Source organism: Delphinus delphis, chromosome 5 (assembly GCF_949987515.2).
Source record: "Delphinus delphis chromosome 5, mDelDel1.2, whole genome shotgun sequence".
NCBI classification, from domain to species: domain Eukaryota; kingdom Metazoa; phylum Chordata; class Mammalia; order Artiodactyla; family Delphinidae; genus Delphinus; species Delphinus delphis.
In genome coordinates this window covers 27,141,229-27,168,350 of record NC_082687.1, presented here as the reverse complement: position 1 = coordinate 27,168,350, position 27,122 = coordinate 27,141,229, and the positions used below count along the sequence as shown (strand labels likewise).

Genomic DNA, 27,122 nt, shown 5'->3' with positions numbered 1-27,122 from the left:
ACTTAAGGAAGAAACCACACAGACACTTGGAAATAACAGAGCCAGATGGAAAACTTCTCAACTCTCTGAAGCCACCATAACCCTGATATCAAAATCAGACAAAGACATTACAAAAAAAGAGCATAACATACAATATCTGTCACAAACACAAATACAAATACCCTCAACCAAATATTAGCAAAAAAATACAGCAATACCCAATGAAGTTAATACATCACTACCAAGTAGAGTTCATCTCAGAAAAGCAAGATTCGTTTAACTTAGAAAATTCAATGCAATTCACCCATTAACAGATTTGAGAAAAATATTTAATGAGCATTTCAATAGATGCTGACAAGTCTTTTTTTTTCAAAAGTCAACATCTACTTAGGATTAAAACTAGGAAGCGACAAAAACTTCCTCAATATAAAAGGCACCTACAATCTTCAGCTAACATCATACTTTACAGTGAATAATAAATGCTTTTCCCCTTAAGATGGAGAATAAGGCAAGATGCCCAATATCACCACTTCCATTCAACATATTATTATTGGAGGTCTTGGCAGTACAAAAAGACAAGTAAAAGAAATAAAAGGCATTCAGATTGGAAAGAAAGCAAGCAAGCTGTCTTTATTCACACAGGATACCATTGTGTACAATAAAAAAAAAAGTCTTAAACTACAAGCAATAAATCAACTCAGCAACAGAGTAGGACAAAAACGAACTGCATTTTTATATACTAACAGTATATTGAAAATGAAATGAAAAACATCATACATTTTAAAATAGTACCCAGAAACATAAAATACTTAGGGAAATTTAACAAAAGTTATCCATGACCCTACATTGAAAACTATAAAACAATGCTGAAATTCAAGACTAAATACATAGAAGCTAGACTCATGAATTATTAAAACTCCATATTGAAAATACTGGCCTGCAGGTTTTTTGATGAAGGATTAGTATCCAGAATACTTAAAATAATACAAGTAAACTGACTGTAAAATTTATATGGAAATGCAAAGGATCTAGAATGGCCAAAACAATTTTGAAAAAAACCAGAGGAATCATACCACCTGGCTTCAAGATCTACTATAAAGCTACAGTATTAATGATAGTGTGGAACTGGCAAAAGGACAAATAAACCAATGGAACAGAATAAGCTAGAATTAGACCTGCAAATACACAGACAAGTGTTTTATGACAAAGGTGCCAAAACAATCCAATGACAGGAAAGACCTTTTCAACAAATGGTGCTAGAAATACTGGTTATCTGTATAGGAAAAGATAAATAACACACAATCTCGACAAATCACACCACACACTACCCAAAAATCTTCACAAGTCATAGACCCATTATAAAGCTTTTAAAGAGAAAACATGCAGGGACTTCCTTGGTGGCACAGTGGTTAAGACTCTGTGCTCCCAATGCAGGGGGCTCTGGGTTCGATCCTTGGCCAGGGAACTAGATCCCACATGCATGCCACAACCAAGGAGCCCTCCGGGAGGGAGGGAGGGAGGAAACATGGGAAATGTTTTTTGCAACCTTGGGATAGGTAAAGATTTCTCAGAACAAAGAGTTCTACCAATAAAACTTTTTTAAACTAATAAATTCAACTTAATCAAAATTAGAAAGTTCTTCTCATCAAAGCACTGTTAAGAAAATGAATAGGCAAACCACAGATCAGAGAAAATATTCACAATTAACATATTCATAATTAATACAGCTGATGAAGGATTCGTATCCAGAAAACTTAATTCCTACAATTCAATAACAAAAAGACCAACAACATATTTTAAATGAGCAAAAGACTTTAATAGACAGTTCACAATGTTAGAAATATAATTGGCCAGAAACCATATGGAACGGCACTCAATCAACTTCACTAGTCATGATTAGCTTAAATGAAAAACACTAACATCATCGAAGGTTGGTTACAGGGTGGAGCAGCTGGAACTCTCATACATCGCTGAACTACTTTGGACAATTGTCAATTTTCTTAAAGGCCTCTCTCTCTCTCTCTCTCTCTCTCTCTCTCTCTCTCTCTCTCTCTCTCTCTCTCACACACACACACACACACACACACACAAACACCCAGCAATCCCACTCAGAGGTATTTATCCAAGAGAAATGAAAACGTGTGTCCACACAAACCCTTGTATACAATTGTTCATTATGACTTTGTTTGTTTGTTTTTGTTTTTTTGCAGTACGCGGGCCTCTCACTGTTGCGGCCTCTCCCATTGCAGAGCACAGGCTCCGGACACGCAGGCTCAGCGGCCATGGCTCACGGGCCCAGCCGCTCCGCGGCATGTGGGATCCTCCCGGACCGGGGCACGAACCCATGTCCCCTGCATCGGCAGGCGGACTCCCAACCACTGCGCCACCAGGGAAGCCCTATGACTTTATTTACAAAAGCTAAAAACTTTTTGATGATCCACACTCCAATGTCCTTCAGCATGCATTTTCATGAATAAATTCATGAATGTCAATTCAGATTTCCATTTAAATATTGGAACCAATATAAAATGTGGCTTTCAGTGTGCCACTATCAACAATAGCATTCTTAGGGTAAAAATCTTACATTCTATGAAAAACACAGAAGGCTACATACAAGAAATGCTATTTCTAATTCTGCCCACTCCGTCTTCTACCAATTCCACCTAAATTCTTTTAAAATGACTTCCTTTTCTCTTCTCTCTACCCTGGAATCTTAGCAGAACTCCTGAATAATGCACCACGCCCGAAAGGATAACTCCAGACAGAGAGAGCCCTTTGCATTGTGGCTTTATTCATCCCCTGCACTACAACAAATTATCCTATTACACTTTTTTAACTGAAATATACACCCATAAATATTCCTGTAAACACGTAAAAGAAAACAGTACAATTCCATTCAATTCCACAAACTCTTGGAGTTGTCTTTTCAAATGCTTTAAAACAGGGCTTCTCAAGAGCAACCCTACTGACAGGTTGGATCAGACGGTGCTTTCCTGGGGAGGGCTGTCCTGGGCTGGACATTTAGCAGCACTGCTGGCCTCCAGCCACTAGACAGTAGTAACAACAGCCTGCACCCCTGCTGCCCTCCCCATCCCAACTGTGACAATCAAAATGTCCCCAGACACAAAATCACTCACTGTTGAGAACCTCAGACTTCAAGGATTACCTTAACATGTTTTCCCAAGATTTCTATGATTCCTTGTGCTTTGGGCCTTTTTTCCTCCGAGTTTCCAAACTGTGACCAAATCTTCAAGATTAAATTTAACAATCAATTTTTCTAGTATAACCTTCTCCAGCCAGCCCTATTCCCTGTTGCTTCTCAGCTCCCTAAGCACCTTAGACAGACCTCTAAACTGCTTTTTGTTTGCAAACACTCCCAGTCTGTGAGTTCCCTTAAGGTCAGGCCTTCCTTTTAGTCTCTGGTTTACTCTCCCATCCTCAGCGTCAAACACAGTCAATGGCTGTTTAGTTGCCTGAATGGCATGCATTATAAAATACTTACAGATATTACTCCAGCTAATGTGCTACAGAAACATTCTCATTATTATTCAGTCCAACTGCATGGGCTTCTGGAAGCAGTATGCTCTTAATTCACTCTTTTAAAGTGATAAAGAATACATTACCAGGCACACAGTTGCTAAATAAAGTCTCTGGTATAAATGCAGGCTAAAATGCATACTGCTTCAGATACATAGGGGATTTCATCTTCCCATCATCATCATGAAAATACAAATGGGTGAATTATAAAAATAAGTATCTTGCCAACATCCTTCCAAGTGCAATATACTAGGACCTAGGCAACATCAAACCAAATATAATATTTGAAATGTCAAATTAATGAAAGCAACATGGGAAGCATTTTCTTTAAGTGGTGCCTGGCTGTGATGTGTGGGAGGACGTCACAGAATGGTAATTATTTACCAAGCAAGTGTGTGAGGGTCACAGCACAATGCAGCATGTGGCAGGCTTGCCAGTGAAATGGAAAAGCAAGTTATATAACAAAATTGTTGGATCTGGGGATATTTCACCCTTCAGGGAGGAACTCTGCACCTCCTGACAAACTACAGCTTGCCATGGGGAAAGTAACTACACAAAATGCTCTTCTCCAACCTAAAACCAGTGACGTGACCATTTCACAGCTCATGGTATTTGAAGTGTGACTGGCGTGAAGGAGTGAATGTTTATAGTCATTTAAAAGCCTGATTTTAGTTATGGTAAGTATTCCTTTACCTGCAGCAGTGTTCCTTTTTTGTAGGCTTTATTGAGATATAATTCACCATAAAATTTACCTAGAGTGTACAGTTCAACGGCTTTTAACATAGTCACAGAGCTGCACAACCATCTCCAAAATCAATTTTAGAACATTTTCATCACACCTTAAAAAAAAAAAAAAAAAAAACCCATACCCATTAGCCCTTATTCTTTATTTTCCTCCAAACCCTCAGCCCTGGGGAACCACTAATCTACTTTCTGTCTACACAGATTTGCCTGTGTAGAACATTCTGGATGTTTCATATACATGGAATCATACGATATGTAGTCTTTTGTGACTGGCTGGTTTCACTCAGCAAACTGCTTTCAAGGTTCATCCACCTTGTAGCATGTTGTAGTGGTTTGATGTAATTTCAAATCTTCTTGTTTATGACAAAAATAAAGTTGTTTTTAAAAGTGAAGTTGGGAGAGACACTGCTTTGGGAGAGATCCCTGCTGTTCTCCTTACTTGCTGCAGGTAATAAGTCCTTCCTTCTCCTGACTATTGGCTTGACACCCTCCGACAGGTGAACGCAGTTTTGGGGTACCAGAAGGACTCTGCACCCAGCTGCCTTGGAATCTTCTCTGAATGCCACCAAGCTCTCCTTACCATTCCCTGCTTTGTTTTGTTTTTTGCTTTATTCACTTTTTACCAGACTGGACGTCTCCGGGCCTTAGCCACTGACAATCATATCCTATGTTTTCAAATGCAGCCATGTTCAACATGAAATAACTATGTCTTGCTGTAAAACGTCTTTGAAAAGATTTTGATAAATTTCAGTTTTTGTAAGAAAAAATCATTTTATAAACATAAAAAGAGTGAAGTTGTTTTCAAGAGCAAAGTTATTGTTTTTGTATAAAAGTGAAATTGTGAGTCAGGAGGTCATCAGCCACATCTGAGGTTGCCGACAGCACTCCGTCACTCAGCTAGTGAAGGGCGCTGCTGAAGCCTTATCAATAAGAACACGTGAAGAAGCAACGGTGGAGAGGGGGGATTTGGACTCTGAATACACAGTTTGTAAGGTCTACTCGAGTGTGTTCGGTCTGGGCAAGGCTACCCTCTGTTGATCTAAATAGCTCTCTGAAGACGTGGGGCGTTAGCTCCTGCTGTGGTGAAGGTGACTCTTACCAGCAGCAGCAAAAGCCATGCAGCAGCCCCACAAAGAAGATCTTGCCCATCCACACTGGCCCCTTCGTTCCCTAGCAACCAGGGACTTTCCACTTTTGCTCTCAATGGGTCATGCTGTCTCCTCCCAAGAGCCAACTGGTAGAAAGGTACACCTCAACTAAATGTATCCCCTTCATCTTCCCTTGCCTGGAACAACAGTGTAATTAATCTAGCATTGGTTTAGAGTATGTTATTTCTTTATTAGCTTATTAAGAGACGTTACATATGCTATTAGAGACAGTATACATTGAGACATTATTCATCCTATATGCTACTGGCTTGTGAAATTATTATAATTCCCACAGTGAACCTGTGTTAAATAAAATACTGGCAAAGACAATCTCAGGCTCTGAGAGTAATTTGCCTCAAAATGAAACACAGCATGTATTAGCTCTTCATTTATGTTTACTGTCCAATCACACTTCACCATATGGCCATGCACATTTATCTATCTATTCATCAGCTGATGGATATTTGTGTTGTTTCTACTTTTGGGCTCTTATGAATAATACTTCTATGAACAGTCCTGGGCAAGTCTTTAGGCAGACATGGGTTTTCATTTCTCTTGTTCACATCACTAGGAGCAGAATTTTCTAGGTCATGTAACTTTAACTTTTGGAAGAACTGACAAGTGTGTTTCAAAACAGCTACACCATTTCAAATTCCCACCATCAGTATGTAAGAGTTCCAATTTGTCCACATTCTCACCAAGACTTGTTATTACCTGGCTTTTCAATTACAGTCATCCTAGTGGGTAATACCTCATTGTGGTTTAGATGTGTATTTCCCTAATAGCTAATGATGTCAGGTGTCCTTTGATGTGCTTATACACACCTGTATAGTTTCTTGAGGAAATGTCTAATTCAGAACTTTTGCCCATTTTTAATTGGATTATTTGTCTTTTTATTATTGAGTTCTGAGCTCTTTATATATTCTGGATACAAGTCCCTTATCGGATATATCATTTGCAAGTATTTTCTCCCATTCTCTGGATTATCTTTCCACTTTGTGTTCTTGGCACATGTGTCCCTAAATGCTACCTCTCAACTAAGATAGTCAAAGTAACCTTTCAGTGAACTGAGGGAAGGAAAATGAACCACACATCCTCCCAACCATTGAGAATCAAAGCAGTAACGGCTAGTTGGAAATCAACCCACCCAGCTCTTCTCCCCTTCATTCTTCCTAAGAGATTCCCCAAGTATTAGAACAGCACACGGATTGCTCTCTTCTGTTTCCAGACATTTCCTTGCCTCAGCACTTCCCAGCCTCCTTGCAGCTCGGTATAACCATACAACTCCACTCAGGCCAATGATATATGACCAAAAGTAGTGTGCACTTCCTCTGAAAAGCATTCCTACCACAACAGACAATGCTACATAATAAATGGGGGCCGGCATCTTGGACCTAAGGTGACCAGGAAGGTAAACCGCGCACAAGAGTGGGCAGTGTCTGACCCCAAGCAGCATACCGACAATGACCGGATCCCCTGTAGACTTCCTAACAAAGAGAAGAAATTAAACTCCTACACTGTTGAAGTCATCTTATTTTGAGATTTTCTGTTACGTGCAATCAAACCTGATGAATTCATGTAACAATTAAGTGAAGGCTCTTGATGTACATGTCCACAGATCAAACGCAAGGCCAGGCTCCATTCTGCAGTTGATGGAAGTATTGCCTATTGTCACAATGTTACCTGACTGCTTTTCCAACACGAGGAATAAAAGATAGCAAAGACTGATACCAGGAAAGAAGACAAAAAACTTTACATGGAACCTATGCAATCAGTGGTGAAACTGCTATATATGAAGGTCTGCAATAGGAATTCTGTACAAACCCCATCAGAAACCCATCTGCAATACCCACATGCTCCAAAATGCGTTAAGTTTATTTTCTTTCAGCAGAATACAAATACTGGAGCTCACAGTGCTGCCATGTGTGCGGAAGAAAAGGACGGTTCACTAACCATCGCCTGATTGAATCTAATCCCAGTCCCGTCACTGCTAGGCAACAATTCAATTTCATTTAATCCAGTACAAATTTGGTGAATGCCCACCACATATAAAGCATTGTAGGAACTAACATGAGGCTCCTACCCTCACGGAATTCATACCTAATAAACAAGGAACAAATTGCTTATAATCCCCAATAGTCGGCTTGGCCAGGAATCAGGGAAATAGACAAAAGAAGAGCCTATCTCGTTTCAACTTTTCACTGAATAGATGCCTTCAGAACCCCAGAATCAGGGTGGAGACCTCTGAGAGAGGACACTCCCCTTCTCTCCAGAATTTGCTCCAAAAGTGGGAGACCAACAGCAACACACTGACAGTGGGGGGTGGCAGGGAACTAAGAGCCCCCAGAAACATCAAACCTGGGGGGCTGATGGTAACATCAGACCTGAATAGATGTTCCCCTGTTCAGAAATCAGGAAATAAAGCAAAGACAACGGAAGTCTGTAATTCAACTTAATTACAGTCACATGAGCCCAAAGGCTCAAGGAGACACACACATAAAGATATTTTCCAAGTTAACCAAAGAGCTTTAGAACAAGACTTACAATGAGCATGTATTACTTTTTTTAAAAGATTTACATGGTAGTATTTATATGATAAGATTGAATAAATATACCCATATAAAATGTTGGGTCCATAAAGAGAGTATATCTTCTTTCCCCCAAGAATTCTTGGAAATTTTACAAAAACCATTCAGTCTCTCCAACCTCTGCACTATTCAAAATGCCTATCACACATCCCAGAAGCAACTGAGTCGGCAGCTGGATATAAAAAGCTGGAGTTCAGGGAAGAGATTCAGGTACAGATACTAAATCTGGGGAGTTACCAACGCATGGATAGCATGGAAAGTCCTGAGGCTGGACAAGATCGTTAGGGCTGCAGAGGGGAGATCTGAAGACTGAGCTCCAGAGAATTCCAACATCAAGAGGTCTGGGAAACGAGGAACTGGCAAAGGAGTCCAAAAAAGATGAAAAGCCATTGGGGTGGGAGAAAAAGCAGGCCAGGTGTGACATTATTGAGCCACGTGAAGAAAGTGTATCACAGAGGAGAGGGTGACTGGCCATGTCCGATGCTACTGCCAGGAAAGAACGAGAGGACTGAGAACTGCTCACTGGCTGTAGCACAAGAACATGATGGCCTTAACAGCAACAACAGAAAAACCCAGTGGAGAGGTGGAGGCAAGGGCCTGATTGAAGAGGACGCAAAGGAGCACAAGAGGAAGGAAATGGGAGACCTGAATATAAGAGCTTTTTGAAGAATTGTTGGGACTTCCCTGGTGGTGCAGTGGTTAAGAATCTACCTGCCAATGCAGGGGACACGGGTTCGATTGCTGGTCCAGGAAGATCCCACATGCCGCGGAGCCATTAAGCCCATGCACCACAACTACTGAGCCTGCGCTCTAGAGCCCATGAGCCACAACTACTGAGCCCACGCGTCCTAGAGCCCGTGCTCCACAGCAGGAGAAGCCACCGCAATGAGAAGCCTGCACACCACAATGAAGAGTAGCCCCCGCTTGCTGCAACTAGAGAAAGCCCGCACACAGCAACGAAGATCCAATGCTGCAAGAAAAAAATAAAATAAAAAAGAAGAAGAATTTCTACTGTTTATGGGAAAAGAGATATGGGCAGCAGACAAAAGAGAAGACTGGTCAAGGCGGGGTTTTTTCACTGGTGATGGTGGTGGTGGTGTTTTTTGTAAAAGATGGATGAAATTAAGAATCAGTTTTGTACGCTGATGGGATTCATCTAGTAGAAAGGGCAAAGCTGGTGTCAAAAAGAAAGAAAGGAAGAAGTGCTTGAGTGACATCCTAAACCAGGAGAGAGGGGAGGTGAAGAGGGAATGGAAACAGCTAGACAGAGAGGCTGGCCTCAGTCAGGAACACAGTTCCCACGGTGATGGGGACAGCAGGGTGGGTACCGCTGATGGAGCGGGTATCCATGGCAGTGGATGAGCTCTTCGAATTCCCTCTATTTCATCAGGACCGGGAGGCAGTGCCAGAAGCTTGGAGAAGGAGGAAACTGTGAAATATCCGTCAACTAGGAGAATGAAGGAACTAAGACAGTGGAACATGATTTGTGGTTGGGATTAATGGGATTTGAAGCCAGCGGTCAGGAATCGCAAGTGATCCCAGTGAACATGGTAGAATACATTTCTCTAGAAAGAGAGAAGGCAGAGGTGAATCTTAACTTAAGTTGGAGCTGTGCAGACAAGTACAGTAAAGGGAGGGAAGGGCAATGGAGTTGAGTGTACTGAAAAGAGTGACTTTAATGAATGACTGAAATTCACACTTGGCAAGGAAAGAAGTGAGGGTGTGAGGGGCTGAGAACAGTAGGATCAGTTGATTGTAAGCTAAGGATACTTACTAGAAAAGAATAAGCAGTGAAGAGTAGAAGGTGGTGTCAGAAGGAGAAAGCCTTGCAACTGAGATGACAGAGGGGGTGCCTGTCCTCGTAATGACACGATCTAAGGAGAGAGCACAGAGGGAATGGCTGAGGGAAGGTGAAGAACAGGTGACTGAAGGAGAGGAGCTGAAGGAGAAAGATGCAAAGTCCTACATGAATCATCTGAAATGATACTGAAATGACTAAGAAAAGCATAAAAGGAAGAGAACTGGAGACACACCATATAAGGAAGATCCTAAAAGTAGTCCCAGGGCTTCCCTGGTGGCACAGTGGTTGAGAGTCTGCCTGCCAATGCAGGGGACACAGGTTCGTGCCCCAGTCCAAGAGGATCCCACATGCCGTGGAGTGGCTGGGCCCGTGAGCCGTGGCCGCTGAGCCTGCGCATCCGGAGCCTTTGCCCCGCAACGGGAGAGGCCACAACAGTGAGAGGGTCACGTACCGCAAAAAGAAAAATAAAAATAAATAAATAAATAAATAAAGTAGTTCCAAACACGGAAAAAGGTAAGAAAGATACAGATTGTAGAGAGACACTCTGAGGGTGAAACCACGTGAATGGACGGCAAAACACAAACAAGACAACAATGGGAAATAACACTTGAGGAGCAATGGCTGAAAATGGACAGGTGCCCAAATTGGGGGAGGACCTGCCTGTTTCACTGTGGAGACAGTCAAAGGACGGGAGAGCTGCAGGAGGTAGACGGTAAACACCAAGTCCAATGCCACGGAAGCTGCCAAGGGCTGTACTCAATTTCCTGCTGGGTGTATTACTGAACGGCTCACCGCAACCTAACTCAACAGGACCACAACTGAATTCATCATCTTCCTCCACCCTCATGCCTCCTGTGTTTTCCTTCCCCTCCTTCACTCTATACTCTAACATCCAACTTCTCTCTAAATTTGTCTCTAAAAGTCTCCCTCAAACAGATGCGCTGGGCTCCATTCCGGCTCCACCACACCAATCAATAACCCTTCCAACCACTCCTGCCGTTTCTAAACTTTCTCTACTCTGCCAGAGTGAGTTTTGAAAATATAACTCTATCACTCAGTGCCCTGCTTAAAACCATTTAATAGGTTAAGCTCAAAAACCTCAAGGTCAGGCCTTTGCCTCCCTGCTCAAGCCTCCTCTCCCATCCTCCCTGGCTCTCTGCTCCAGTGACGCTGGGTGTCCCCCGGGGGGGACCTCAAGTGGACCAGGCTCTCTTTTGTCTCCAGAACTTTACATATATTATACATCACTCTGCCTGGACTGTGTCTCAATCCCAGCTGGCTCCAAATAAGCCTTCAGTTATCAATTTAGACGTCAGATCCTCTGTATGCCTTTCTTGAATCACTTAGATTAGTGGTCCCTCTACACCCAGTTCCCAGAGAGCCGCTCTGAGCGTCAATGGAAATAAATTAGAGATTTCTGCAAGAATGAAGCTGAGAGGGTAAGGATCCAGGCCCCCTACCCCACTTTAATAAGAGAACTCTCTTTTTTTTTTATATTTCACATATGCATAAATGTAAAGGTGTTATTTGAAAAGAAGGCATCCCTATAAAGTCGTTTGAAAACCACTAGACTAGATCATCTCTAAGGTCTCCCCCGGTTCTGAGAGTCTCCTTACAAGATGATATCATGAGGGAAATAACTCCATAGTAACCCCTCATCAACCTTTACGAGGGATGGAAAGTAGTTATAATCGTAATAAAGATCCCGATTGCAGAAGAGCACTTGGCACGATCAAGGTCTCAGAGAAAATATAGGGCTGGACAAAAACAATACGAATTGTGTTACTACATGGAAGTACTAGAATTATCCTTTCGAGACAAAGCAGATGAATCTCATTGAACACATTTTCTAGTAGACAGCATTGCTGACTCGCCTCTGTCAATTAGTTAGGAAACAACACACTTACATGGTTATACTCTGATGCCTGCAGCACAGTGGTTAAGAGCTTGGGGTCTAGAGGCGGATGCAAGAGTTCAACTTCCAGCTCTTCCACTTACTAGCTACGTGACCTTAGGAGAATCACTTAAGCTCTCTAGGCCCCAGTCTCTCACCATAAAATGAGAAGGATAATGTCTACCTGATAGAGCTGGGCTGAGGATGAACTGAGATAAAGCACAGAAGAATTCAGAACACTGGCACTTAGAGAAAACTCAGTAAATGCTTACAATGGGTGTATGCACACATATTTATGCTCGAGTTGTATTACACAGCCCGAATCTCTTCTTAAAGTTTTTGAACCAGTCCTAACTGGCTTGAAATTTAACCTCTTTCACAATGATGTTCTCTTTCATTTTTTTCCAGTCTTGGCAAAATGCACATTAAACCATCTGTCCTTTTCTTTGTAGGGCCATATTTATCATGGTGCATAAGAGCACATTTTTATGTACCTGGTCTTCAATTCATTTTTTGGAAAGTAAAGCACAGATCTTCCCCCTCTGCACTAACACCATAGACTCAGTTATATCATCTGAGGGAAGAGAAGAATTAATTATTTTTGTATTCCTGGGTCCTGACCTAAAATGAACTTGTGTTTAAAAAATCTCATATTGTGAACTTCTATTATACAAGTATGAAACAGTGTTATCTAAAGACCACTGTTACCAAAACCAGGGCTGGCAAGGAACCTCCACAGTGTCAGCCATTAAAAAAGGAAGTATTCTACGAGTACCGTGATTTTCCTTAGTGCTTCAGGACACAGAAACAAATGCCAGCAAGCAGTAATATTGACAAACAAGCTTCGTTTTTCTTTTTTTTACTTCCTTCTCTCCAGCAAAGATTCTTTTCTAACTAAATAACTAAAAGTCATACCACAAGAAAAAATGAGAACTAGTCTTTGAATAAACAGAGTTTGCCTATGACCCTCCACCACATACAGAGTATATACATGGAAGGCTTAGATCAACAATGAAATGCTCCAAGGTCATTTTTTAAGTGACAACACTAGTTAAGATGATGCCAAACTTCAGCCAAGGCTAAGCTATCACTGCAGAGCTCGACACAGTGACCAAGACGAAACAGCCCGCGGTGAATACACAGCCTGGAAAGATAACGAGATACCACTCTTCCAGGCCACAGACATCTCAGTTGCAATTAACTTCTATTTTTTTTAAATCATTTTTTTAAATGACTCTTTTCATAAAGTCCAATAATGCCAATAACTTACCGGTCAGCAGCTTCTACATCAAAACAAAACCTTCTGTCGATGGAGTCAGTATGTCTTCTGATACATTCTTTCAGAAAGAACACCTCTCCGTCCCCCTGCAAAGAATCATTTTAAACATTCTGAAGAACTGCAGTATAAACGTATACGGAATTAAGCACCCTATATTTGATGGGGGGAGGAGGCAAGGTTCAGACTTTAGGTTCCTCTATCTTATTCTCTTTCAAACCACTTTATTTAGAGTCGTAGCCATTTTTTTAACTTTTTATTTTATATTGAAGTATATTAACAACATTGTGTTAGTTTCAGATGTACAGCAAAGTGATTCAGTTATCCATATACACGTATCTATTCTTTTCCAAATTCTTTTTTGTCACTGTCCTTTTCTTAAGGTTTTCAAGACCCTGCTTTGATTACAATAAAATTAAACCAGACCTTATGAGTGCTGATTTTAAAAGGTGGGTTAACAGTACAGTTTCCACATGCCTATATTTGTTATTCTCTTATTGTCCCCTCGTTAAAAGAAGGATAATGTGTTTGTATGTCACATTACATTATACCATATAAAACAGTCCATATGTAACCATTTCTGACGTTTAAAGACTTCAGTTCCACAGGAATCTACCTAAAAGTACACTAAGGACCCTGGATCAGCCATTGTGAGCATCTAAAGCTGGAACCACTCCAACTATATTTATGCTGTTTCTTATATATGCTGTTTCTTAAAGTGAATCACCCTGAATTTATCTTTCCTGAGTTTTTGTTTAAATATCGTACCATTTACCTCCCTAAACCATCCTCCTCATGCTCTTTAAGAGCATTAAAAAGAGGTAGAAAACAGGAAACAGAAGCAACGCAGAAGCAGGTTCCCAGTGAGAAACTGTAAGGAGTCTGAGTAAACACTTCTAGACTATTTTAATATCTTCTGGAACATGGGGATCTCTAATATTAAACAAGCATTTGAATATAAAATTATTCAAAATATCAGTCATGTTTTTAAATATATTTTTTATTATTTGGTAGCTCAAACAGAAAGACACCACTAGCAGACATGTCTTGGGACTTGACAGGAAACTCACACTCCAACCTCATGCTCAGTTTATAACTGAAATGTACAGAGATGCTGAAGTGAACCCATATTTATCCTTTTACTACAACTTTTGACTGTATCAGTGGCCCTCTGAAATGTGAAATAATCGCGGGCATCTGGTGAATGAATTGTGCACTGCTGCTGTTCATTCATGGAATTTGCTCTTTTATTAAAAAGCAACAAATTTTGCTTTCTATGCGTCTGACACATTACATTTGACAAACATAAATTACTGCGATCTTTAAAACAACACTACCACCACAAAACAACAACGACAAAAACTCTCACGCTCAGTCTTAACCCATCACCCTCCAAGGGTGACAACCTCACTTCCTCCTCTTTGCCACGGACTTGATTTTCCATGTCTATTTCAATATCACAAAAATGCGTTTGTATTATAAGGGGCTTTAAATATTTTTCAGGAAGATGCAAAGTATGTGTAAATACAAGTGAACTTGGGTTCATTCTGTATTCACATAAGAAAAATTATGCCCATCCACCCAGCAAGCAATGAATTGACCTTAAAATGCATTACCAGGTATGTGCAACCCTAGTGGGAGGAGCTTTGTTTTGACTGCTATTGTTGCCACAAGCTGCAGTTTCCGTTTTAAAACAAAGATCACCTTTCCTACCCAGCCAGCTCCTAAGGGCTTCTCGCCTTTTTCCAGCTATCATGAGTTCCTTTGCTTTTTACTTCTGTGGGAGGAGTAAGCTAAATGGGGAGTGTCTAAGTGAGAACATTAAAGTTTAAGTGAAAAACAGTAAACTTCGTTACAGATCATCTACTCTATATAATCTTTTCATCTGTATGAATCTATGTGTGCCCATCAGGCCTCCCGTGTAAATCCTGAGCAGACAAACCACTGAGTCATGAAAGTCTGTTGTAGGTGTTAACTGGATCTTCCAATAACAGGGACACAAAATGATTCTACTCTTCTCCTTAAAAAAAAAAACACAAAAATCTGACCATAAAAACCCATGCCAACAATTCAGAAAACTCAGGAATTATTTTCTGGCCTATTTTATTTAAAAAAAAAAAAAAAAAAAAGATTTTCATTCTAAAAACAAAATGAAAGTATTTATCATGAGTGAATATAAACAACATTAAAAAGATACCCTCAAAGACCACCTCACAGAGAATATAAAGTATAAAAGGAAAGCCTTGGGACTTCCTTGGTGGTCCAGTGGGTAAGACTCTGTGCTCCCAATACAGGGGGCCCAGGTTCGATCCCTGGTCAGGGAACTAGATCTCACATGCATGCCACACTAAGAAGCCCACATGCCGCAACTGAAGATCCTGCGTGCAGCAACTAAAACCTGTTGCAGCAAAAAATAATAAATAAATAAATAAATATTTTTTTAAAAAATAAATAAATAAAAGCAAAGACTTACTAGTTTCCCCCCAGATCTGTGCTCGAACGGAATGATGTTGAACTTCTTGGCCGCTTTCCGATACATGCAGTAGTGTTTGACCCAGCTGGAACCAAACGGAGGAGGCCCTTCAACAAGAGACATAACTTTAAATCAACAAGAACTTACTGTATTGCACAGGGAACTCTATTCAATATTCTGTAATAACCTAAATGGGACAAGAATTTGAGAAAGAATAGATACATATATATGTATAACTGAATCACTTTGCTGTATACCTGAAACTAACACAACATTGTTAATCAACTCTGCTCCAATATAAAATAAAAAGTAACCTGAAACTACCACCACATTGTAAGTCAACTCTACTCCAACAAAAATTTAAGAAATAAAATAAAAATTAAATTAAAAAAGAAAGAAAAAGAAAAGAAATAGGACTCTATTTTTCCTTTATGAGGACATTTTTTCCTCGTAAAGAAGCAGATATGCAGAGTTCCAAACACAATCGTGAAGAGGAAAAACCCAAGAAGCAGCAACTAACACAGCTCAAGGAAACAAATCAGCAACACAGCTGGTCTCAGACAAGGGAAAAACAAGGGGAAATAAGAAAGCTCGTAGAGACAGTCCTAAGAGTTTTCAGCAACACGGAAGTAATTTCAAGACATACTTTTCAAATAATCTGCTAGACTGTTATCTCATACCTGAAAATCTCTTAATTGTAAACTATGCTTCTTGTTTGTGTCTACGTACGAAGAGCTCATGAGGGTTTCAAGAATTCCACTGAATATATGTGATGGTTTTGGATTCAATTCTGGCCTCTAAAAAATGACAGAACTGTAGAATCACAGTGCAGAAAAGCGTTTAGTCTATAAATCGATCTAGTGCTTTAAATCCACTGAAGCACCTTGTAAGTAGCTGCCCTTACTAACAATGGTAAAGCTAAGCTTTTTTGCAGCACGTGGAATCTTAGTTCCCCGACCAGAGATCGAACCCGTGTCCCTTGCATTGGAAGCACAGAGTCTTAACCACTGGACCGCCAGGGAAGTCCTACTGTCTTTTTCATCTAAAAAGTCTTAGGCTTAGACCAAATGCCTGAGAAATGGCAAAGCCAAACCTCAGAGTCTTTGGCCCCAAATATCAAGGAAGGTTCTTCACTGATTAAGCTGCCATCCCCTCCTGACACCACCCAACCCTACTCAACCAGCTCTGAGCATAGAGATTAGTGATGGTTTTTCACACCATCCAAGCTTCAGGCAATACTGCAAGAGAGGGTACAACACGGACTCCAGCCTAGGACAATTCCAGCACTGAGGAGGTGTATGATCCAGGAAACATAGTTTACTCCTCAGTGTTTCCATGTTCTCATTGGTAAATGGGGTGATAACAGCACTGTACACTTCACAGGGGTTTTTAATGGATTAAATGAAACAAGTTGGATAAAGAGCTTAGCACAGTGCCTGGCATACTGCTAACAAGTGAAGAATTCTGTCACTATTGGTTTTTTTTGTTTTTTTCAGTCCAATTTCAGCCCCGTTTCTCTCAAAGCCAGTAAGTTAAGCAACAGTTATGAATCTAAAAATCAAAATTTCCTGTGATTTTTCGCTTTGGACATATAATACAAAATTTCTATCCTTCTCATGTCTCCACCCTGTATTTTTAGTTCTTTCAAATTAAATAAACAAACTGAGATTAAGAGGATAAAAAAAAATTAAAGGCGGAAGGATGGATTGGGAGCTTGGGATTAACAGATGCAAACTAGTAAATACAGGACGGATAAACAACAAGGTCCTACAGTACAGCACAGGCAATTATATTCAATATCCTGTGATAAATCACAATGGAAAAGAATATGAAAAAGAATATATATAACTGACTCACTTTGCTCTACAGCAGAAATTAACACAACACTGTAAATCAACTATACTTCAATACAATTTTTAAAAAATAAAACATTCACTCTATACACACTTCAATAGCTGTTGTGCTATTGTTCCTAATGGCACCTTTAGAAACGGTATGCTTTTACTGTTCAACCAAAATATGTAAAAATAAATTACCTCTCAGTTTTTTTGAAAAAAAAAAAGAAAGATTAAAAAATTAGAAAAATTTAGAGTTCTGTCATGCCAGTAACTGTTCATCATGAGCCGTGAAGGCTAAGCCCACATTAAATAAGGGCAAATGGAAAAAGAAGCCCTATTCTGCGATTGCCTATAACATGAACATCCGTATCACATGGCTGTTCCATGAGTCTCTCTGCTATGAAGTTATTCAGTTTGAAAATCCTGTAAATCAGCCACTTAACAAACAAAAACTCTAAAGCACCCGGCGGGAAGGGAGAGAAACAGGAAACACAGAAACATTTTCACATACTCCTCCCCCTACTGGCTAGCAATCAAGCCCTACAGTTGAAGAGGTAAACTTTAAGAGCTTCGTTAAAATACGACCAAACTCTCAGAAGTCTGAAATCGTCTTGGGGTGCCTTAATTTCCAAATAAGGATACTCTACACACTGCATAACAGCTAAGATGGCAACAATGCTGAAAATTCAGTGAGACAAGTTAGCATGTCAACTAGGAGTATTTTTTTGTAGCCGTATGCAATTGCCCTGAAAATTTCAACAAGAACAAAAAACCATCTCAAATAAATGTGCAAAGAAATAATGTGAAAGAAGAAGAGAAATATGTCCTTCTTGACTTTAACATGGAGGAACAGGGTTATGGGGAGAGGGGTGCATACGCGTATGAATGTGTGTGTGTGTGTCTGTGTGTGTGAGTGAGATAAAGATGGGTGGGGATGAGAGGAAATGAGGAAAAAGGTACTATCCCACCTCGCTTTCAGTCTGTCACCAAATCCCGGCTCCCTTGCAAGCAAGTTTTAACAAAGTGTGGCACAGAATTCGGGGGGTGTGGCTGGAAAGCAGGGTGCTCACAGAGTTCCTAATCTCACCGTCCCCTCCCTAGAGCAGGAATGTGTTTTCCCCAAAAAGTCCAACGTATGCCTTCCAGGATAGGAGAGAGCAAGAAAGCGGTAGGAATACTTACTCCAAAAGTATCAAATTACAGTGAGAGTTTTAAACTAATTTTTAATTAGTTATTCATCACTGTTGGAGAGCCTCTTACTTTTTTCCTGTACATACAGGTAGCCTTCCGCTGTGAACTGACTCGCTCGTTTGTGGTCCTTGGGATTCTGTCTAATCTTGTTCATAAGCTCTTCCACTTCTGACCTTGTTCCTTCAAAACGATTCCGTGTCTGAAAAGGATTTAAAAAACACATACAAGTTTTAAGTTCCCACAGGAGATTTTTCATGTCTGTTTTTAAGTCTCTGGATAACTATAATTAAATCTGTAGTGTTTTTGTACAAATTTCTCAAAATATACCCATCCTTTCCCATGTATCTCTTTGTTGAGATCACTGTGCAAAGAAAAAAAAATTAGTGGTTAAGTAGTTAACAGATATAGAAACCAAGGTTACTAGAGGTTATTTACTTTTGAAGCTTTCTAACACCAAGAATAATTCTATTATTCAACACAAGAATTCCTGCCTGCAGGTCTCACAATATTACTAAATCTTACATTTAAAAAAATAGGCCATAAAATATCTATCTGGGAAGTCTTTCCTTTGCAACAATCAATCTGACTCATTACTATTATCTCAGCAATATGTCTAGGAATTCAGAATCTGAAAAACTTAATTCTTCTTTGCAAACTAATAAACATCAGTGTCATTTTTTCCAGGTCATGGCAATTGCACTTGAAAATGATGTTTCTTCATCGAAGAAGGAAGTAGGGGGGAATCTCACTTACAAATAATGTCTTTGATATCTAAAAAGACAAATCACATTTCTGAAGCCCAGGAGACTTGGGATGTCAATATCTCTGTCAAATGGCTAGACTGAAAATGGACATGCAAGGTGAAGTGACGAAAATACCCAGGCAAACCTGACGAGTCAGCAGCACCAAGTTTCTCGACATTTCTTCCATCTACATTCAAAAATAATTGTATTAATACCGAAAAACTGCTGATGTGAAACTGTGGAAGAGCTAAGATGAAAAATTATTATTGAAATTCCTCCTCTCTCCTCCCTACAATGAAAGGGGTTACCAAGAGTTCTAAATGCAGAAAAATGATAGAATAGTACATTTTTTAGGGGGATGGAGAGTCTGATAAATGTACACTGTAAAGGGGAAACTTAACTGCAGAGGCTTATTTCAAACACAAGCTGAGAGCTTTTTTTTTTTAATTTGTTTATGTACTATAAGAATGTACAGGGCTGCAAAGAGGGTGGGACTCATTTATTAACGGCTTGTTCCCTCTCCTGCCTTCCTGTTTCTCATGTCTCTGGGATTTCTTGTCCCCATCTTAATACTGATTATACCCTAATTTTATTCACCTGCTTTGTCACTTTACTGAGATTCTCCACAACCCTCACTTCTATCTCTGTGTATCTAATATTTATGCATACATACACACACATATACACACATATGTGCATGTCATATATGTGTAGATGCTAGTGCACGCATGCGCACGCGCACACACACACACACACACACACACAATTAACTTAATGAGTTGTATCCCAAATTCTCATTATTTAAGTTAATGCTCAAATTGTCCTAGGTTTGACCAGCAGAGGCCCCTTCTAGCTGGCTCCTGTTTCTCTTGACATACCCCCTTAATTCTGAGTAACCCCTCACCCTCTGGTCCAAAAAGGTATCCCAGGTTTACTTTATACTTTCCCTGTCCCAGTCCTAGAATCAGCAATCTCTCCAAAGGAGTCATTGTTCCTTACAGGGGAGGGTAGTATTTTTTTTTTACTGGAGTATAATTGCTTTACAATGGTGTGTTAGTTTCTGCTGTACAACGAAGTGCATCAGCTGTACATATACATATATCCCCATATCCCCTCCCTCTTGGACCTCCCTCCCCCACCCCATCCCACCCATCTAGGTCATCATAGGGCACCAAGCTGAGCTCCCTGTGCTATATGGCAGGTGCCCACTGGCTATCTATTTTATACCTGGTAGTGTATTTGTGTCAATCCCAATCTCCCAATTCATCCCACCTGTTCTCTATGTCTGTGTTTCTATTCCTACCCTGCAAATAGGTTCCTCTGTACCATTTTTCTAGATTGCACATATATGCGTTAATATACGACATTTGTTTTTCTCTTTCTGACTTATTTCACTCTGGTAGTATTTAGAAACCAAGATCTAGGGACAGTGTGCTCACAGCTAAGGGGGTGCTATTGCTTCTAGGTCTTCCTGGAAGACAGACTGAGAAAATGCATGTATGTATATATGTATGTGTGTGAATACATTTATATATATACACATATATATACATATCACAACTTCTGTACCTATCTATCTTAAAACCCATGAGTTCATACCATTACACTTAATTCCAATCCAGTACTTCAGGTTTCTTTCTAGCCCACCCCTTTCCAGTTCCGCACATTTCTTTTCAGACAGTAAAAAACATGGCTCCCATTATTCTCAACAGATTTACTTATTTGGTCAATTAACATATCTGCTCAACGTAACCAATCTCCCAAATATGCCAGCCACCTCTTCTGTACGTGCTGCCTCTGCACCTTCCCACCCCCACTTTCACTGTCACAGACCCCTCCACGTGGTACACTCTGCCCCCACTGCCATCCTTCCTCAGATGTGATTCTGCACTGGGAAGGGAAAGGAAGGTTCAGCTAAATTTTTTAATGTATTATTTTAGGCAAATTACAAATGAGGGTGAAAATTACATTTCTCAAAATTTGAGCACAAATAATAGAGTGGCTGGAACCTAGCAATTTCCAATTCTAATTTCTGGCTGAATAGGAAGATATCATCAAATAATAATAATGATAGACCTTAAGTGTTACCATAGGTCACATGAGAGTGTTTACACTGTGAATGACATGACTGAGAGCAGTTTACGGTGCTTTAATCCTCACAGTAACCTACGAGATAGCGTAGCGTTCTCCAATGCTGATAAAACAACATTGCTGTATTTCCTTTCCTTGCATGCTTTGATAAATAAACAAATTTCCAAACCAATGAGTCTTAAGTCTTATAAATTAAATATTTCATTACATCACCTACTGGGGGGAGGAGAATTCAATGTGGAGACTAAGCTGGAATTCGGACACATCTGAGTACTTTACAAAACTGGCAGGTCAGGCTTAGCACAGGTTCACACCCATATTTAAGGAGGAAAGAAAGAGCGGGGAGAGGAGGCACTGTTCACACTAAGTTTTACCCAGAAATAAAGCTTTACAGGCAGATGGCAAAGGCTAATTCCAAGTACAGATAGCCATTTTTCATTTAAGTTTTCCCATCCTGGCCCCATGACCTCATTCAGGGAGCAAAAGAATAATTAAAAATACAAAGAGGGGATTCCCTGGTGGCACAGTGGTTGAGAATCTGCCTGCCAGTGCAGGGGGCACGGGTTCAAGCCCTGGTTTGGGAGGATCCCACATGCCGCGGAGCAACTAGGCCCGTGGGCCACAACTACTGAGCCTGCACGTCTGGAGCCTGTGCTCCGCAACAAGAGAGGTCGCGACAGTGAGAGGCCCGTGCACAGCGATGAAGAGTGGCCCCCGCTCACCGCAACTAGAGAAAGCCCTCGCACAGAAACGAAGACCCAACACACCCAAAAGTAAAATAATTAATTAATTAATTAATTTAAATATATATAAAGAGGGTTTCACGAAGCAGCTGTAAGACATCAGGGGGTGGGCCTCCTGCAGCCTGCTTTAGTAACCTCCCAAAATAATAAAACAGAAAAGAAGGGGTAGGGTGCTAACACACACCCCTCACTGCAATCCTCAAACATCTCCTCAAGTGCCCTATGAATGGGGACGTGACAGAGTAAGGAATGGAGTGCAGTGGATGCCACGGCAACAGGTGATCAAGTCTAAAAACACCCGAAGGACACCTTCCATGGGAGTGAGGGGAACGCAGGTTAGAACTGTTGAGAGGCAGACGCGAGCTGAGGTTTACCTTCGGTACCTAAATCTGAGATCTTACCATTAAGGTGACTCCCATGTTACCCAGAAATTGTCAAGGTCCCGGGAAGCCAAATGGCCATATCAGGATGTTCCCCAGCTCCTATATTTACTGACCCCAGATACACCACGAGTTGAACCCATTTCTACACCAACACTAAATCTGAAAGCAACTGCCTTGGGCCTGCCCAAATTCCAGTGCTGCCCTGGCCTTAAAGCAGTATGATGTCAGCAAGTTCTTTTTCCTCACTGTCCATATCTGTGAAGAAGGAATAAAAAAGTCTACATCATAGGACACCTTTGAAGACTAAATGTGTACAATCCAAAGAAAAGCACGTAGGTAACACCTGGCACATGGCAACAAAATAATTGTAAGTGGCATTATTATTTTAATTGCAATTAAGTCACTGAAAAGTGACAATTATTCCCTAACAAAGGAAAAAAGAGAATCTTCAATATCAAACTAAAATTTTATCTGAATGAAAGAGAAAGTACATTTAAAAAAAAATTTGGGGGGGGGGGTTATAAAAGCTAATTCACAACATTATAAAACAGAGAGAGGGGACAGCACAAACAGCCCTGCCTGGGAGGCAAAAAGAGGCGGTATAAACAAGATTAAAAAGTGACCAGAAATTCACCTCTCAGAAACAATCATGTTCATATTTTTACACAGTCACTTCTAATCTTTTTTTTTTTTTCTGGTAACATAGTTTATCACTTTAGTGTTCTACTTTGCTCACAAAACTGTAACAAAAGTATCTGTGCATATCCTTAAATTATTCTTCACCATTCTTAGTATCTTCTGGGTACTCCTTCGGAATCCCTAAAATTTCTTAGGATTCTACTTCTTCCTGCGAAGAACTCTACTCTAGTCTCCTTTGGGGACAGAGATCACAAAAATTTTAAATTAGTTTTTTTTTTTAATATCCTTTAATTTTGATGTAATTTACATTCTTCTGCAGTCTATTTTTTAAAAACCAACCTGCTCTTTTTTGCTGTCCATTAATTACTCTAGATTATGGAAAATGGAAAAAGACTGAATCTCTCTCAAAAAAAAGGTCTAACCATTTTTACAACAGAAAAGGTGAAACCAGTTGGGTGAAAATAGGTTATTTTCACTTTTAAATAACTTTTACCTTTTTTCTGATTATAAAATGTTTTTTGTCATTTTTTCTATAGTAAAATACCTAAAAGTTGACCAAAATTATCTCTACCATTATAGTGCACAGATAGTTCACTCTAAGATTTGGTTTCAAGATTTCGGTATATTTCTTTCAATACATAAATACGCATAGCATAAAAAGTAACACACAGAAGTCAAACAGAGAAAGACAAATACCATATGATATTGCTTATATGTGGAATCTAAAAAAATAATACAAATGAACTTATTTACAAAGTAGAAATAGACTCACAGATGTAGAAGATGGACTTATGGTTACCAAAGGGGAGAGGGGCGGGGAGGGATAAATTAGGAGTTTGGGATTAACATATATACACTACTATATATAAAATAGATAAACTACAAGGACCTACTGTGTAGCACAGGGAACTCTACTCAAAATAATAACCTATAATGGAAAAGAATCTGAAAAAGAATAGATATATCCATATGTATGTATAACTGAATCCCTTTGCTATACACTTGAAACTAGCAACACTGTAAATCAACTATACTGCAATTAAAAAAAAAAGTAACACACAGCTGGGATTTTTGTAATACGTAGTTTTATGCAGCCAACACTTCCCCTTCGATATGCTAAAAGCTGACATCCTCAGGGAATGAGAGAAATGGCCAAGAAAGTAGTAAATTACAGCAATACTGAGATATAGCAGGTGAGGTAGAATGAGTGGCATGTGTTTCAAAGGTTCTGGTATTTCTGAAGGGCAAAGAATGAGCTAGAAGCAAAAGTAAAGAGCACAGGCGACTTCCGGATCAGGTGTCCTCAACACTGAAGGTGAGGCGGAAGGCAGAGCCTCTACTTGCAGAGCTGCAGGAGCAGCCTCAGAAAGAGCCAGAACAAAAGGCAGAGAGGTGGAGGACCCCAGGCAACTTCCTGATGACAATCCTGAAGTTCCAGAGGACACAGGAAAAGATTTTTTCCAGTAGCTTGTTCTTCGCCCAGTTCTTTATGGGAAATGAAAGTTACCAAGTATGTGTGTTAGGTTCTTAATAGACTAAGTTAGATTCCATTGACCAGCTGACCCATTTCAAATGACAGGCTGTCTTCAAGTGTTGCTTACAGTGGTTCATGCCTGAGTATTGCTCACTCCCATTTAAATCTTGAATCTCGCTGAAATTATTTTGGTGTATTTAAGGTAACTATAGGCCCCTGACCCCAGGGTGGGTGTGATAAATGAACTTCCACGTAAGCAAGTTGTGCATGGACAGTTTCTCTGGAGCCCCCAGGAGACGCTGATGTGTCCCCAGACCCTGAGGCCCGGCTGGCTTCACGGGCAGGTAGCCCGTGCCGTCACCCACAGCCCTGCGCTCAGAAGGTCGCGCACTTGATCTAATGCTCTGCCATCGCTGTCTTGAAATTCTTCATTTTTGAATAAGGGACCCTGTCTCCTCATTTTACAGAAATTATGAATCAGTTATGCCTGAAGGTTCTCATCCAGGCCAGCCCTGCCCTTGACAGATGAGGTACAGACACAAGTTATACAGTTAGTGGAGGGGGAAAAAAAGAAAAAATCAGGATTATAACCTAATCTTCTAAACTATGTAATGTTCTTTTTACAAACGCTGTGTTCTGCTGTCTACAGAAGTATTCTGATACATCACAGTATCATTAGACTAAATGTTCTACTACCTACAGAGACATTTTTGAAGTTAGGACTAATCTACACATATACACTTTGACATATTTTTAAATTATGTTACCTTATATCACTGATCTTGGAGGGTGTAGGGAGTAATGTACTCTTTTAGTTTAACTGAACAGAATGTAGAATCTTCAAATACAAATTGACGCATAAATTACAAAACACAAGAGATTTCGTTACCTACATTCCCAAATGTAGGGAACAACTATACCAAAATAACTTAGAAACAAAATCTACACAAAAACCATTAGTCCTCAATTTCTAAGATTATAAGAAGTTGAAGGTCAGGTAGCAAACAGCACAAAGATCCCCATCCTTCTTGTATGTCTTTCAGGATGGGTTGAGAGTCTGTCCCAAAACTCACTCACTGTGTTTTTAACAAGGTTTGAAATTACATTAAACATAACTTGAATAGCTTTTCAATGAGGACACTTCCAAAATCAACAAAAGCGTTGAAAGGAAAAACATCTACCACCTTCTGATCAAAATCACATACATTACACTGTTTAACAGTTCTCAAAAAAAACTCTTTATCCAAGACCTAACAGAAACCATACATTTCCTAGGAAAACAATAAAGGGCCAACAGCAACTGTGAACACCAATACATTAGTGAATAGGGGGGCACAAAACACAGGAAAGAAATTCCACTGGAACTGTTAGCCTATCTGGGAATAAATATCAAATAAGACATACAAGTAACAGAAGAAAGTTAAATTAGAATTGAAACGCCTTAAATTTAAAGTGGAGGACTGTTTTGTCTTTTTCATACAGAGCAGACTTAGACTTACACAACAGAGGTTATCCTTAGAACTGCCTCACAAAGTGCAGAATAACTATGTCACACTGCCACATGACTTGTTTCAAAGTTGCTAAGAGAGTAGATAGTCAAAGTTATCATAACAAGGAAAAAAAAATTTTTAACTACACGAAGTGATAGATAGTAACTAAACTTATGCGGAAATCATCTTGCAATATAATAAGTGAAGTCATTAAGCTGTAACCCTTAAACTTACACAGTGTTGTGTGTCAATTATATCTCAATAAAACTGGAAAAATAAGGCAAATTATGTGAAATTTTGATTGTAAAAACATACTTCATGACTTTTCTGAAAATAAGGGAAGAAAAATAAATTATAGGAAATGAATTCTTGAAAAACAAAACAAAACAAAACAGAGCTGCCTGCAGCAGAATTCGGAGCCTCCCTTCCTGGAAAACAGTTTGTTACACCAAGAACTGACCAGAAGGTGGCAACGTAGCCTCAGTTTCTCGGTACCAACAGATCAGCCTGGTCTTGGTTTAAGGCTTTTCATACACCAAAGAAATCAAAACTACACCTCTCAAGCATCTTTTTTAGGAGAAAGCTTCCGTTTTCTTACATTCTGAATGTTGATCTGTAGTTCCATTTTGTAGTGATTGAAGTCTTTGGCAAGTTCATGGCCTTGATGATAGAAAGTAAACATTCCCTGAAAAAATGACAGCATCTAAAACAAAGGAGAAAAGATGACATTAGCACCCAAAAAATCTCAATGAAAAAAATAAATTAAAAAGCCACGTATTTTGCCTCATCTCATTATGATTCTATTGAAGTACAATAATTAAAAGGAAGTCACTAGAATTCAACTACATCTAACTGCATATTATTCATTAATTTGTCCCTATAAAAAAAAATAAAAGGATTTGTGATTTTTTTCCTTAACTATCAGAGCCATTAGACAGCTTTTACAGTATGCTGTATAGGAGAAATGGAATTCTACATCATCCATTTGTCCTTTTGAGTCAAGAGAATCCCTATATTCATTTATAATTGAAACCTTATCACTATAGGTCGATAGGACCTAAAAGGAAAGTGAAATACAGATCAAAGAGCT

The 27,122-nt window shown here is 39.8% G+C and overlaps 1 protein-coding gene across 3 annotated transcripts in view; it reads right to left on the bottom strand.

The window, feature by feature from the left end:
* ARHGAP10 (Rho GTPase activating protein 10) overlaps nt 1–27,122 on the bottom strand; it is a 326,043-nt gene that overhangs the window by 173,873 nt on the left and 125,048 nt on the right. For all 3 annotated transcript variants that reach the window (XM_060012123.1, XM_060012125.1, XM_060012124.1), the window contains 4 exons: nt 26,631–26,735; nt 18,539–18,668; nt 15,441–15,547; nt 12,962–13,056 (listed from right to left, as the gene is read on the bottom strand). In XM_060012123.1, coding sequence (XP_059868106.1) covers nt 12,962–13,056; nt 15,441–15,547; nt 18,539–18,668; nt 26,631–26,735 — 437 coding nt within the window. The remainder of the gene's footprint in view (nt 1–12,961; nt 13,057–15,440; nt 15,548–18,538; nt 18,669–26,630; nt 26,736–27,122) is intronic.